General features: G+C 39.0%; 2 protein-coding genes across 4 annotated transcripts in view; one reads left to right on the plus strand and one right to left on the minus strand.

The window, feature by feature from the left end:
- Positions 1-1,470, plus strand: part of ubr2 (ubiquitin protein ligase E3 component n-recognin 2) — a 37,657-nt gene extending 36,187 nt beyond the window's left edge. For all 3 annotated transcript variants that reach the window (XM_017690638.2, XM_017690636.2, XM_017690640.2), the window contains exon 47: positions 1-1,470. This exon is cut by the window's left edge and continues 488 nt beyond it. The gene's annotated coding sequence lies outside the window, so the exon portion shown is untranslated.
- Positions 1,471-3,776: 2,306 nt separating this feature from the next.
- Positions 3,777-8,727, minus strand: prph2b (peripherin 2b (retinal degeneration, slow)). The gene is made up of 3 exons (XM_017690635.2): positions 7,776-8,727; positions 6,306-6,552; positions 3,777-5,211 (listed from the first exon to the last, which is right to left on the minus strand). The coding sequence occupies exons 1-3, from the start codon at positions 8,354-8,356 to the stop codon at positions 5,011-5,013; spliced, it is 1,029 nt and encodes a 342-aa protein (XP_017546124.1). The 5' UTR covers positions 8,357-8,727; the 3' UTR covers positions 3,777-5,010.
- Between the last annotated feature and the right edge of the window lie 3,393 nt (positions 8,728-12,120).

Raw genomic sequence — 12,120 nt, forward strand, 5'->3', positions numbered from 1 at the left:
CTGTTTGTCCCAGATACTATTAAATTATTTTTAGGCTAATCAACTCAGATATTGATTTATTGAACAGGTTTCCAATTGCTTTAAACAACACTGGTGTTCTCTTTGAAGCAAGCACAATGTTCCTCAATGACCTGTGGGTCTGAATAGTAGCCATAAAGGATTGGCGCCATCTTCAGGCCATATGGTCCTGCCCCCCTCCCCTCCTTTCCCGGTCACTGCAATATCTCTGCTAAGGGCAGCCAGCTACAGAATGCTCTGTGAAATGAATTTAAGCTAATGTGAGTCTTGTGAGTGCCTGGGTTGTCTGGATTTGAGCACGTGTGCTGAGAGTTTGAGTTTTTTGTATGTGTGCGGCCGGCGTGTGTCCAGTGTGATGGATTTCTATGGTTGTCTGTTTACGTGAATTTGATATTTTTGCAACACCACTGTCAGCTTTTCATCCCACTTTTGTAATGGGTTATTTATGTGTATCTTTACATGTAACTTAAGGGGTGTACCATTTCACCATGGCTGACCTCCATTTTGGAAAAGTCTTTTGAATTTTGCTTTTGTGCTTGAAGAAGCTTATTACACATAGTGACTTCACTAAAGTTTATTTTTTTCCTCACCCCACCAATCTAGCAGTTTCAAGTGTTTGACCTGCAACAGCAGAGTTGTTTTGAAAAATTTAATCCTAACAAGTCCTTCAGATGTTACAAATAAACTAACGGAAAACCCTGATTTGCCCTGTGATGGACACTTCACCATGTCTCAACATCATGTTTCTAATGTTAGCTCGTATGAATTTGTGTGTGTATGTGTGGTCTTTTGTGATGGAAGTCAAGTCAGGAACATCTTAGCAAATGGAGTTAAACATAAATCAAGTTTTGTTACAAGAGAAATGATTCCTGTTATTTTTAGGCTATGTCTAAAGGCTAATTTTAATCTCTTGCGTAAGTTGTTTTCTTATTTTGGAAGCTCAATTAAGAATTGATGAAACAGCAACATGGCTTTGAGTTCATGTTGTGCTGAGTATGACGAAGGAAATGTACATGTTGTACTTTTTAGTGATTAAGTACTGACAGGATTATGGTTAGTTAAACACCTTTCTGACTACAGAAAACCAGATGGGTTTTTTTTTTTTTTTTTTTTTTGCTGCTGTTTGTTTTTTGAGAAAAAGATCATGTTCTCTTGCAGGATACGACATTGGAGGCTCTGACCATGATGTTGAAAAGTGGTGTAGTGTCCGTTCAATCAGAGGATAGTTCTCACATAGGATACACACACACAGACTCAACAGGGTTCCCTGGGTTTCATTGCTCTCAAAGTAAGCATGTATCTTGACACTTCTCGTGTTGCAGTTGCAACAATATACAACATCAAAGACATATTTGTTAATATGTGAATTATTGTATAAATGGGTACCTTGTATTATATTGTAAAACAAAAATTCAATAAATAAGAAAAGCTAAGAGACTGTATTGCTTTAAAGACGGAGTATACATTATTGTGTGAGAGTCTGCTTGCAAAGGTACTTATCCATACAGGTAATTGAGTGGGCTTAAGAGCTTGGCCAGGTGGGCTTATAGATTGTATGTATGAGTAATGTAATTGTGTAAAGAAGTGTGTGACCCCATTTATTATAATCAATTTTGCTGTCTACAACTCTTCTCCAGCATGTCCCAGTTCTGTCAGATCTTTTTGCTCATCCAGGAACACTGCGATAAAGAGGATTAAAGAGCCACAATGAAGCGCCAGTCAGGTTGAATGAAAGTTAGTCGTGTCCCAGGTTCTTCACTTTGTTTGGCAGAGTGTTAACAGCAGTTTGAAGAGGTATGGCCAAGTTAATGCTTTACAGCACGGATGTTTGTGCTGCTGATGCAGTACTCCACTGTTCTTCTGGATGTTTACCTATACTTGAGTTGACTTTGTATCTACACTCCCTGGCCTTTTTTAAGGGACCAACATACAGGCATTGCTGATCAATTACTGACTGAGTACAGGACCATTCTCAGCACAGAGTTGAAACCAACATATCACGTATTTTGGTAAACCTGGAAATTTATAGACTGGATTTCCAAGCATATAAAACACATGAAAAATCAAACTGGTAAAATCTTCTGGAAAGTCATAAACTTGAAGCATTAAGCAGACAAATTAAGCCACTTCTAATAGTTTAGTAGAATTCATGATTAAATAACAATTGGTTGAGGAGTGGTTTATGTTGGTGACTTTAATGTTAGTGATGTCAGCAGTTTGTAAATTGTACATATACCTGATAAAATGGCTGTAGGTACAAGGTAAGTGTACCTAATGAACTGGCAAATCTTAGAGTATAGTCTGCTATGCTGTCAGCAAGGAAGAGAGAGTCAGGATTTGACATGTAGGGTGTAACAGCATTATAATCTGATACTGTTCATGTGCAGTGTTAACCTGTTGGCTGCACCTAACGCTGTAAGGTTTACCGGTTTCAGGTAATATCTTCATAAGTGCTCGCTGAGCAGTGGTGGACTGAAGACTTGCTGGGATTCCTGAGCATAGAGATTTGGGTTGCTCTGTAGGAGGTTCCTACATGGGTCTCGCTCAAGCTGCTTTTGCCCTGTATCTGCGTCAGAGGCACCTGTCCCTGAACTTCACCTGACAGAGGCTAAGCTCCTCATCAAAGCTGCTTAGCTGCACTTATCCCCTCAGCCACTCTTTATGGACTTTGGAACTGAGAAAAATTCCAGATGACAGATATCCTTTTCCCTGCTTACCCTCACACACCTTTCTCTGCTACCTGCCTTGGACTTCTTGGCTGTCATACATGTGATAATCTATTACACACACAGATATCAGAACAGCATGGAAACAGACTGAATCTATATGTGAATGGCAGGGAAGCATCTTGCTCTTCAAAATTTAGAGTGACTTTAAATCTCCGTAGTGCTTAATGTAAGCTCCCTGGACAAACATTGCATAAATTATTTCTTCTCTTATATTTGGTTAAGTGTCCAGCTGCCTTACTGACCGTGCCTATTCTGACCAGGTAAAGATTTCACAGATATCTTGAGAATTCTTGTCCATTTTAGCCCACCTTGACACCTTGACACAGCACAACCTTGACACTACTGCCTTCCAGGATGACCAGTGTAGGGATTTTCTATGTGACTCTGAGTTGATGGAAGACTGGGAAAATTTGGCTCACCAGCAAAATCACCAGACCACAATCGTGGAAGAGTGGGCTAGAATGGTTAGGAACAATCTCAAGAGACTGATGTGATCCTTACCGGATGCTGTTATTAAGGCAAGGGGACATATACCCAGATACTAGAAAATACGTGAGCTTTTTGCATTTGCATAAATGCACAAAATTTGCATTTATTTTATATGAGGCACTAATGGCTTGTAAACATTCAACTGTCACTTGGACACTAATCTGTATCTATATTTCAAATGCAGTTTGTTTTACTGAAGGAGAACCTGTGGGTCTAAATTTCTTATGTCAGGTGAAACCGAGGTTGAGGACTGCTGAGTAGTCTCTCTTAAGACACTCCGAATCCTCACTTACGGAAACCCATCCGTTCTTCTTTATCCTATCAGCTAAGACTTCACACTCAGCAGGTGTCCTGAAATCTTTCTTCAGCTTGCTTCCTTTGCTCTTTTGTGCTTTTTCCCTTCTGTATACATTTTGGAAAGGCCAGCTGATGCTTTATACAAAGAAATGTTTTTCTGTTCAACTGTTCCATGTTTGTTCATTAAAAAAATCCTGTAAATAATGGGTAATGAATGAAAGAATAAACCAGATACATTCAACATCTATTTAAACATCTTTATCTTACACACTGAAGTGTCTACATGTTCATCCCAAACTACAACAGCAATACTGTAATGTCAAAAGTTCAAGTGTACAGAAAGAGGTTCCTGGCAAAATCACAAAGGTAAGTCACACAAATAAGAACATTAACACCACTGGTAAGATTGTCTGACATTTAAGTTAAAAAAATAATAACTGTCCAAAAACTAACTCCTTAAACAGGCTGGTACGCTTCACAACTTCTTACTTTTGTCAACTGTCAAAATTCTGCACAAAAATGCTTCCCACTTCGCTCATACAGAAACTCTGTCCACAGGCCTCAGAGACTGTTAAGAGGAGCTTTATCGCCTCGTCTGTACCTGACGCAGATATTTAACCCGAGAGGATCACACAGGGGTGGAACTCGACCATACTGCGTTTGGTCTAATGCAGCCTGCACATCACTTAACAGCAAAGTTCTGCTCTGTTCTCTTCAGTTCATCATAGGCCTGGCCAATGATAATGCACGATGAGTTAGCATTGGGTGAACAGCAGAGTGTGGCTCCATCACAGTAGGGTTTGTGAGGAGCCTGGACACCAGTCATGTCCTCTTTTTCTCAGCTGCCATTTGAAAGCTGCCATAGAAGTGTCTTCATTGTGCATTCATCCTTTAATTGAAAATAGACTGTTCCAAATTAATAGCTGGGACAATTGTGGTTTTAGGGTAAATTGTCATTGACTGTTCACTGGATTTAAACGTGTGTGACACTGTCGGGTTAAACATCCGCTCAACCACAAATGTAAAGCAGGCCAGTTTCGCTCACTATGTGAGGGACCTCACTGGACTATGAAGCCTGGTTGCTTTGAAACTCGGTTAGGGGCAGGAGGTAGGACTGTTCAAAAACTTTTTCTAAATTCACACAGTATTTTTCAAGACACCAATTGTTATATCGCTTTAAAAATAAACTCTTGTTTTAATTTATATATCACTTATATTTACAAATATGGACATGCACTTTTACAAATTTGTCAATTAAAGCTCAACCCATTTAAGGGTTCTATCATTTTTGTTCACTTTTGTAGGTGTACAATGTATTAGTACAGTATGTGCATGTATTTGTGGGAGATTGTATGAATTTGTGCATGTTTTCCACAGAGAGAATAACTTTTTTTTTTTTTTTTTTCCCCCTCTCAATTATGCTTTTCCTCTCCCTTTGGTAGGAGTGGCCTCAGTCCCAGTTAAGGGTGTGACCCTCTCAGCTGGCTGCGGCCTCTCCCCCCTCCCCCTCCACCTGGTTGCCTTTGCCAAAGGTCTTTATCTTCTCCATGATACCAGACATGGTCTCCTTCACACTCTTTTCTAGCAGCCAAGCTTCACTCTCACTCTCTGGATTATCTGGGTTTGTCAGGGTCTCCAAAGAGGTTGTCAGGTACTTCAGTCCCACCATATCTGCAGCCTGTTGATCAAAAAGGAGATGTCTGGAACTTCTTTATAAAAACGATGATGATGGTTTGATAAATATCTGCAGCTTATTTTTCAGAAAGATGCTAGTTCGGTACATATTTCCTGCCTCTTTATTGAAAAGAGGATAGTTTGGTCAAGATCTTGAGCCTCTCTATCAGAAAGATGATGGTTTAGTAAATAGTTCCAACCTCTTTATCCAAAAGATTATGGTTTGGTGAAAATCTAAAGCCTCTTTATTGAAAAAGAAGTTGGTGACAAGAAAGCTTGAAGCCTTACTGAGGCTAAATAGTGTTATGCAACTGGCTGTGTCACAAGTTCTCCCAAGCGTTAGTCCGGTTAATCTAAGGATATGTCTAGAAACTGGTCTAAATAATTCCGTGACCTCAAATTCTTCCTTTCCTTTCTCACTCTTATTTTGACCCACATACCACCAAACTTTCCACTTTGTCTGCTCTGCCACCTACTGAGATTCTTATTCCAGGAAGAGTGCCCATGACTCTGGTGAAGCTTAAACTCTCCAAGATGCTCTTATCCTTGTGCTTGGTGTCACACTGGCACTTATGCAACCACTAACAGTGAAGCTGTTGTTTGATCTACATTTAGGTCCACTTATATCTCCTATAATATTTCTCATGCTTTCTCAATGATTAATACAGGGCTGTTCCTAGTACCTAGTAAACTTTATTTGGGAATTTTGGTAATTCAGGACACTCACACCGTCTAGTAAGTCTAAATAATTTTAGTCAAAATAGTGCAGGCCAGTCTTCAACCATGCAGAGAGTTGTTATTGTGTTTTTAGTACACTGAAGCCAATTACAGTATGTAGCAAAATAAGATCTACCATTTTGTTCTAAAGTGCTATTTTTAGAAGTTTCATGTTGTCAAGGTTCCCTATTGTAGGATCCAAATAAAATCAAATAATTGATGTCATTTGTCAGCGAAATTCTCAGAATTGGTATGTTTTACTTTCTGAATTCTACTTAATTTCCACACCAATCAATTAAATATTTAAGAAATGACTTGCAATAATGATACAGGTTTTCTTTTATAATTATCTTGATATACATTGACATTGTAGTTCCTCACCTCCAACACCATGACTAGCAGCACAAGAGCTCCAATGCTGTTCATCATCCCTCCATAGTAGGACACCAGGGCCTCACGGCAGCCTCTTGTCCAGATATTTAGTTCCTCTGTGTGGTGATCGTAGTCATAATGAGCAGAGTTATTGGTCAGGTGGTGCTGAATGCAGGGTCGAGGGGAGCCAGGGTTGCAGCAGCTGAAGGGGACGCTGTCCATCAGATATTTACCGTCCACATTACTTGTGACACGACTGTGAAAATGTAAGCAATAGAACTGTTAAAAAGCTCAAAATAAACAAAATAATTGGACAATATTTGGATTAGCAGCTATATATATTGATTTAATCTCTTGTTAAGAAAAAAGGAAAAAACAACAGTTAAGCTAATGTAATGCACTTCAATGTCACTGGTACATACAAACCAGTTGAAGCTAATTTATTAACACTAGATTATTTAATGGCTCATAGTTCAGCCGAGAAATTGGTCAGTAGGTTATGAGTAATACTGCACTGGGTGTTATTAACTAATCAAAGCTGTGTTTTATGATTGCAGTGGACAGCAGGCTTGAAGGACATAGGAATGAGATCCTGGCTGATTATCTTCTTATGTGGGTTTGGGTCATGCGCCTGATCCTACTAATATTCCTATTCTCTCCACACGGAACTCCGCTGACCAGTTATCCATTTAGCCTTCCTATCCAACTGAATTTACTTCTACATCCTTAACATCTTTACCTTGCATTATTTTAATGAGAGTATGGCATTCGGCGCACAAATAATTTTGTATAACTTCAATTTTATAACGATACTACATATTGCAGAGCAGAGTGCTAGTCAGTCGTCCTTTTGGTTTTTGTAAAATTGAATGAGCAGGACAGATAATGGTCTTGCATGGCTGCTAAATTACTAGTTGTTTTCAACATAGAGTACATTGTAAAATATATCTAGATGCCATATTTGCAATGTACAATACACCAAAGCAGGCTTTATGGAATTTTCAGATTTTTCACCCTTGACAACTAAGGACTCTTCCCTAAACCTCCTGCGAAGAAGTCAATATGTTGCCTGAAGAGCAAGTAAATCACTGTTGTCGGGGGGAAAAAAAAACTTGCATCTCCAAAATGGTATCTTTACGGGAGAAAAAAACATACTTTACTTTTAATGTAAGTCAGTGGAACTAGACTTTTTTTCCTGCAATTTTGGGCCATTTCTTTTGGTTCATTCTTCATGAAATTTACATACAAGATACAAGGTTTTCTTCCCACTTTCTTGGTTAAAAGAAAAATGATGCTTTCAAGTGGTTCTTTCAACATCTATACAGCTAGACTCACAGAATCAACTGGTAAAGATGTTCATACACCATGTTATCTGAAAGAAAAATAAGAACTAGCTTACTAACAACCCCTTAACTTCCTATCCAAATGTTCTACCTTCAATTTTGGCATGGCTGTATTGAAATCAAACATAGCACTCACTCTTTCACTTCATCATTGCTGAAATCAAGGTAGCGGTTGCTAATCCACTGGATCTCAAACCAGTCTCTAAAGTTATTGTTGCCACAGCAGCGGAACTCGATCTGGGTCATGTCGAGGGTCCTCTTCATGAAGCATCGTCCTGGCGTGTCCGTGTCCTTGTAGTACTTCATGCCATTTTTGAGACCCTCGGCCAGCGCGAAATGTAGAGAAACCTGAACCAGGAAGCACAACAGAGCCGTGATGAAGAGGATAATGCAGAAGGCGAAGCATCCACACAGGTAGTTCTTCACCATGGGCTTCCACCTTGCAAACTTGGCTGTGTCAAGTGAGTCATGGCACACCTTGCCACCAAAGGCATTGATACCACAAGCAGCTAGGCCAACCAGAATGAGCAGGTTGGGCACAAAATGGCTCTCATTGTTGTCCATCATTTCACTCCTTTTGCGGAGCTCGATTTTGAAGAAAAGCCCCATGCTAAAGATGAGGATCCCACCCATGACTGAGAGCCAGTACAGGAGCCACAGTCCCTGGGCAAGCTTGACTCGCTTGGCCAAGTCAAATTTTACTAGCAGCAAAGCCATGTTTTCTTCTTTGAGATGTGTGCCAAATATTCAGTCCACAGATCACTGTTTTCACTGTCCTGTTGTTAGAATTGTTTTCTAAAAGATTTGGCAAATGCAAATATTTAGTCCAAAAGCTTAATTTGGTAATCCATTCCAGAAGGGAGCTTCAGAATGTGCTTTGCCAAGGCTTTCCCCCTTCATACCCATTCTGACCACCCAGAGCTCAAAAAAGTCCATAGTTTTGGCAAACAGAGGCGTGTGCCTCTAAAGATGACAAAATTTCACATAAATTCACCAAAATTGGTCAGGCTGGGACACCGGAGCAGCTATTCCTGATGGCTCAGTTTCCTGCAAAAGGAGGTGGCCGGTTGAGGAGTCAAGTGGTTGAAGCAACAATTTGCTCTACGTCATGCTAAACCCCACTAATCAGCCTTGATCTCATTTCCAGCAGATGAGCCGAGGGCTGTAATCCTTTTTCTTACTGTGTAATTGGTTAGTTGCTTTAGCTCCAGCCTACTCCTACTGGACAGGGCTCTGGGAGGAGGGTTACCCTGATGAACCTCAGATCATTGCATCCTCCATGTAGTACTACCTCAGGGTAGATGAGTAGTTGCCTGAACAAAGATTGAGCGTGCACTGAAATGTTCTTTAGAAGGCTAATGTCTTTCCAATACAGTGTCCTTGGGTCCAGGGAATAGGCTCCGAGGGGAATGGGAGGAACTTATTAAGGCTGCCTTATTATTAGCATTGCCTTTCTATTATAGTTGTTTTTGCTAATAAACTACTATAATATAAAATATGATGAACATGATGAGAGAATCTTAATACTACCTAACTGTGCACCTTACCTTAGTTCTCTAACTTGGTCCCCAGAGTGGTCAGAATATCGCTATTCATAAAAGTATACTGAGAGGATGGCTCTTCAGTAAAGAAAATGCTTCTGTCTATTGTTAAGAAAACAAAGCGACAGCAGTACAACTTCGGAGCAATTAAAATATGTAATCTCTTTTAAAAAGATGGTACTTTATTGACCAGGGTAAAATTACATTACCCATCTATTTTACTGGAAAGAAGACAGTTCCAGCTCTCATACGACCCCCACCTTTTGAATGTAGCTTATGAAATATGACGAAGTGCGTTTTGGAACCACTGGTGGTCTCAAGGAGTTGAAGAGGTTAGGGGTTCTTTGGTAAAGAAAATGGCTCTTTAAAGAACTATGAACTCTCAAAGAACCCTCTGCATGTTTAAAGGATTCTTTGCATCATGAAATCTATTGTTGCAAGCTTGAGCTTTCATGATGCAAAGAACCCTTTAATCATGCAAAGGATTCTTTAAGTGTGCATGGTTCTTTATAGAACCATTTTCTTTACTAAAGAACCCTTAAAGTACCATCTTTTTTTGAGAGTGTACCAGTTATTCCATTTGCTCAGTTTTATCACTGTGTGCTTTGCGTTCCTGCCAATAATGTTTGGTGTGGTAAAACTTCATTTGTTAAACTGGTAAAACTTTAGATTTTGTAAGGTAAAAAAAAAAAATTATATATTTGTTGACTAAACTCAGCCAAGGACTCGTCAGCAGGAGGTTTAGGGAGAAGTCAATACCTGAAGAGCCAGTAAATGGTCTTAAGACAAAAGGTTTTCAAGTGGATTTTTCAACATTATTACAACTAGACTTAGTGAATCTACTGATAAAGTTCAGAACTGGCTTATACTCACTAATATCCCACAAGCTTCCCATCCAACTGTTTTACGTTTGCTTAAGTTTGACCCTGTTGTACTGAAATAAGACTCACTCTTTCACATCCTGAAATCAATAGCGGTTGCCAATTCATTTCTTAAGCTGGTAAAACTTCATATTTTGTAAAGTAAAAAAAAAAATTGTTGAGTAAACTCACTTACATCTGGCCCCATTCAGCCTTACTGGTACGAACATCATTTCACTTATCATCAGGTCCCAATTGATCGTATCAGTCTTTTAAAGAAATACTGCTTAAGATTTTATTTGGGGTTTAATTATTAATTAATAAATATGTATTTCTTCATATATTATTCTCACCAATATCCCTAGTACTCACTACTATTTTACTTTGTCACATGTTAGCATGAACTTATCAGATGGTTGTTTTATTTTTGTAACTGAATTTTTATGCTGTGTTTCAGCTGAAGTTATATTCAGCAGTATTGTCGAAGCCTACGGGCTGTGGTGGTGCTCCACTCTCTCCTATGACAGGTAGGATTAAGCATGTCTTGTGATGGAGACAGATTTCTCTCTGACTCACCTAACCTGATCTACGGCCATGCCTCCCTCCTGACTTCAGAGGAGACTGGATAAAAGCTCTCACTCGGAAAGCAGCTCATACACACATGGTAGACGCCCCTTGACTTGCTTTGACTTTCGTTATTTGATGAGATTGAAGTAAAACAGTGGAGAACAGTGAGTAGATACAATACCTGACTGAAATATTTGCTTTCATCTATTTTTTTCTTTGTTTTTCTAAATTTTAATGAAACTGCTTAGAAACATTCAAGTTTCAAGTTTGTCATTTGCACAAGTCAGAACATTTATGCATTGCAATGCTTGTGGTGTGGCTCAGGTAATCACTCTACAGAAGTAAATAAGTAAAAATAAAAATACAAGAAAAAGAAAGTGAAATATATTGATTATACAAAAATATACACAAATATAGAGACTACATTTTTTTTTAAGTGACTTAAAAAATGTTTTAAGTGGCTCGGTGTCATTGTCCATAGCAAAGTGATATGATGATGATAATAATAATAATAATAATAATAATAATAATACTGACAGAGTGACTGAGTGAAATGGTAATTGGAGAAGGACCCACAGCTTCACAGCTTGTTCAGAAGCCTGACAGCCTGTGGGTAGAAACTGTTCAGTAACCGGGTTGTTCCAGCCTGTATGCTGTGAAATCCCTGTATGCTGCGATGGTGAACAGGCTGTGTGCTGGGTGACGCTGTCTGACTGGATACATTTCAGTATAAACCAGCAGATTTCCTCATAACTATGAAATAACTCATTTGAAAGATGGACACATTTAATTGTGCCAGGAAAGATCAAGTCGCAGTAACCAGTTTTAGTATCCACACTCCTGTGAGGGCAGCACTCTGTCTGCTCTGGACTAACTCTCATTATTTAGTTTCTGTTGGCTGTGATTCTGGGGTTGCCAGTAGAGAGTCACGTGCGAATTCATGTGATGTGGAACTGTTTGGATGTCAAACATCAAAAAGAGCCGTTTACAAAAATATGTCTCAACAAAACATGTTCTGGTACACGCATACACACTTATTTTTCTAAGTATGTAACATGCTCTTTCATGCATTTAGAGCCTGATCTGAGCATAAATGTTCCTGTCATAGTGTGCTCGTATCCTACGCACAACAAATTCATCTGGACTCAGAACAGAATCTTGTGGTACGCCTTGTAAAACTTAGAAATGTAATACATTGTGAAAAGCATAGTTTTGGCTTTGAGCTAAGTATGGCATGAACTACAGTGTGCTTGATATAATCCTTACGAAGATGTTTTGTAAAAATTGTCCGTTTATTCAACCCATTTGTAGATTTTTTTTTATTTACAATTTTAATCTCTAGATAATGTTGACTAAGAATTCACTTGCCAACTATAAACACATCTTTTCTAAACACACATTTTGAAATGTACCAGTGGGCCTGACTCACAAAGCAAGTTCTACACACACAGGTTTCATGACAAAGTTCCAGCTACACAGAACATAACAAATCAAATTTAACTGTGGTTCACTT

Source organism: Pygocentrus nattereri, chromosome 5 (genome assembly GCF_015220715.1).
Source record: "Pygocentrus nattereri isolate fPygNat1 chromosome 5, fPygNat1.pri, whole genome shotgun sequence".
NCBI classification, from domain to species: domain Eukaryota; kingdom Metazoa; phylum Chordata; class Actinopteri; order Characiformes; family Serrasalmidae; genus Pygocentrus; species Pygocentrus nattereri.

Bases quoted from the DNA above. Each gene is read 5' to 3' on its own strand.
- prph2b (XM_017690635.2), bottom strand. From the start codon at position 8,356: ATGGCTTTGCTGCTAGTAAAATTTGACTTGGCCAAGCGAGTCAAGCTT. The intron at 6,553-7,775 runs GTGAGTGCTATG...ACATTTTCACAG, and splicing joins AGCAATGATGAAGTGAAAGA to TCGTGTCACAAGTAATGTGG. The intron at 5,212-6,305 runs GTGAGGAACTAC...TTTGATCAACAG, and splicing joins TGCTAGTCATGGTGTTGGAG to GCTGCAGATATGGTGGGACT.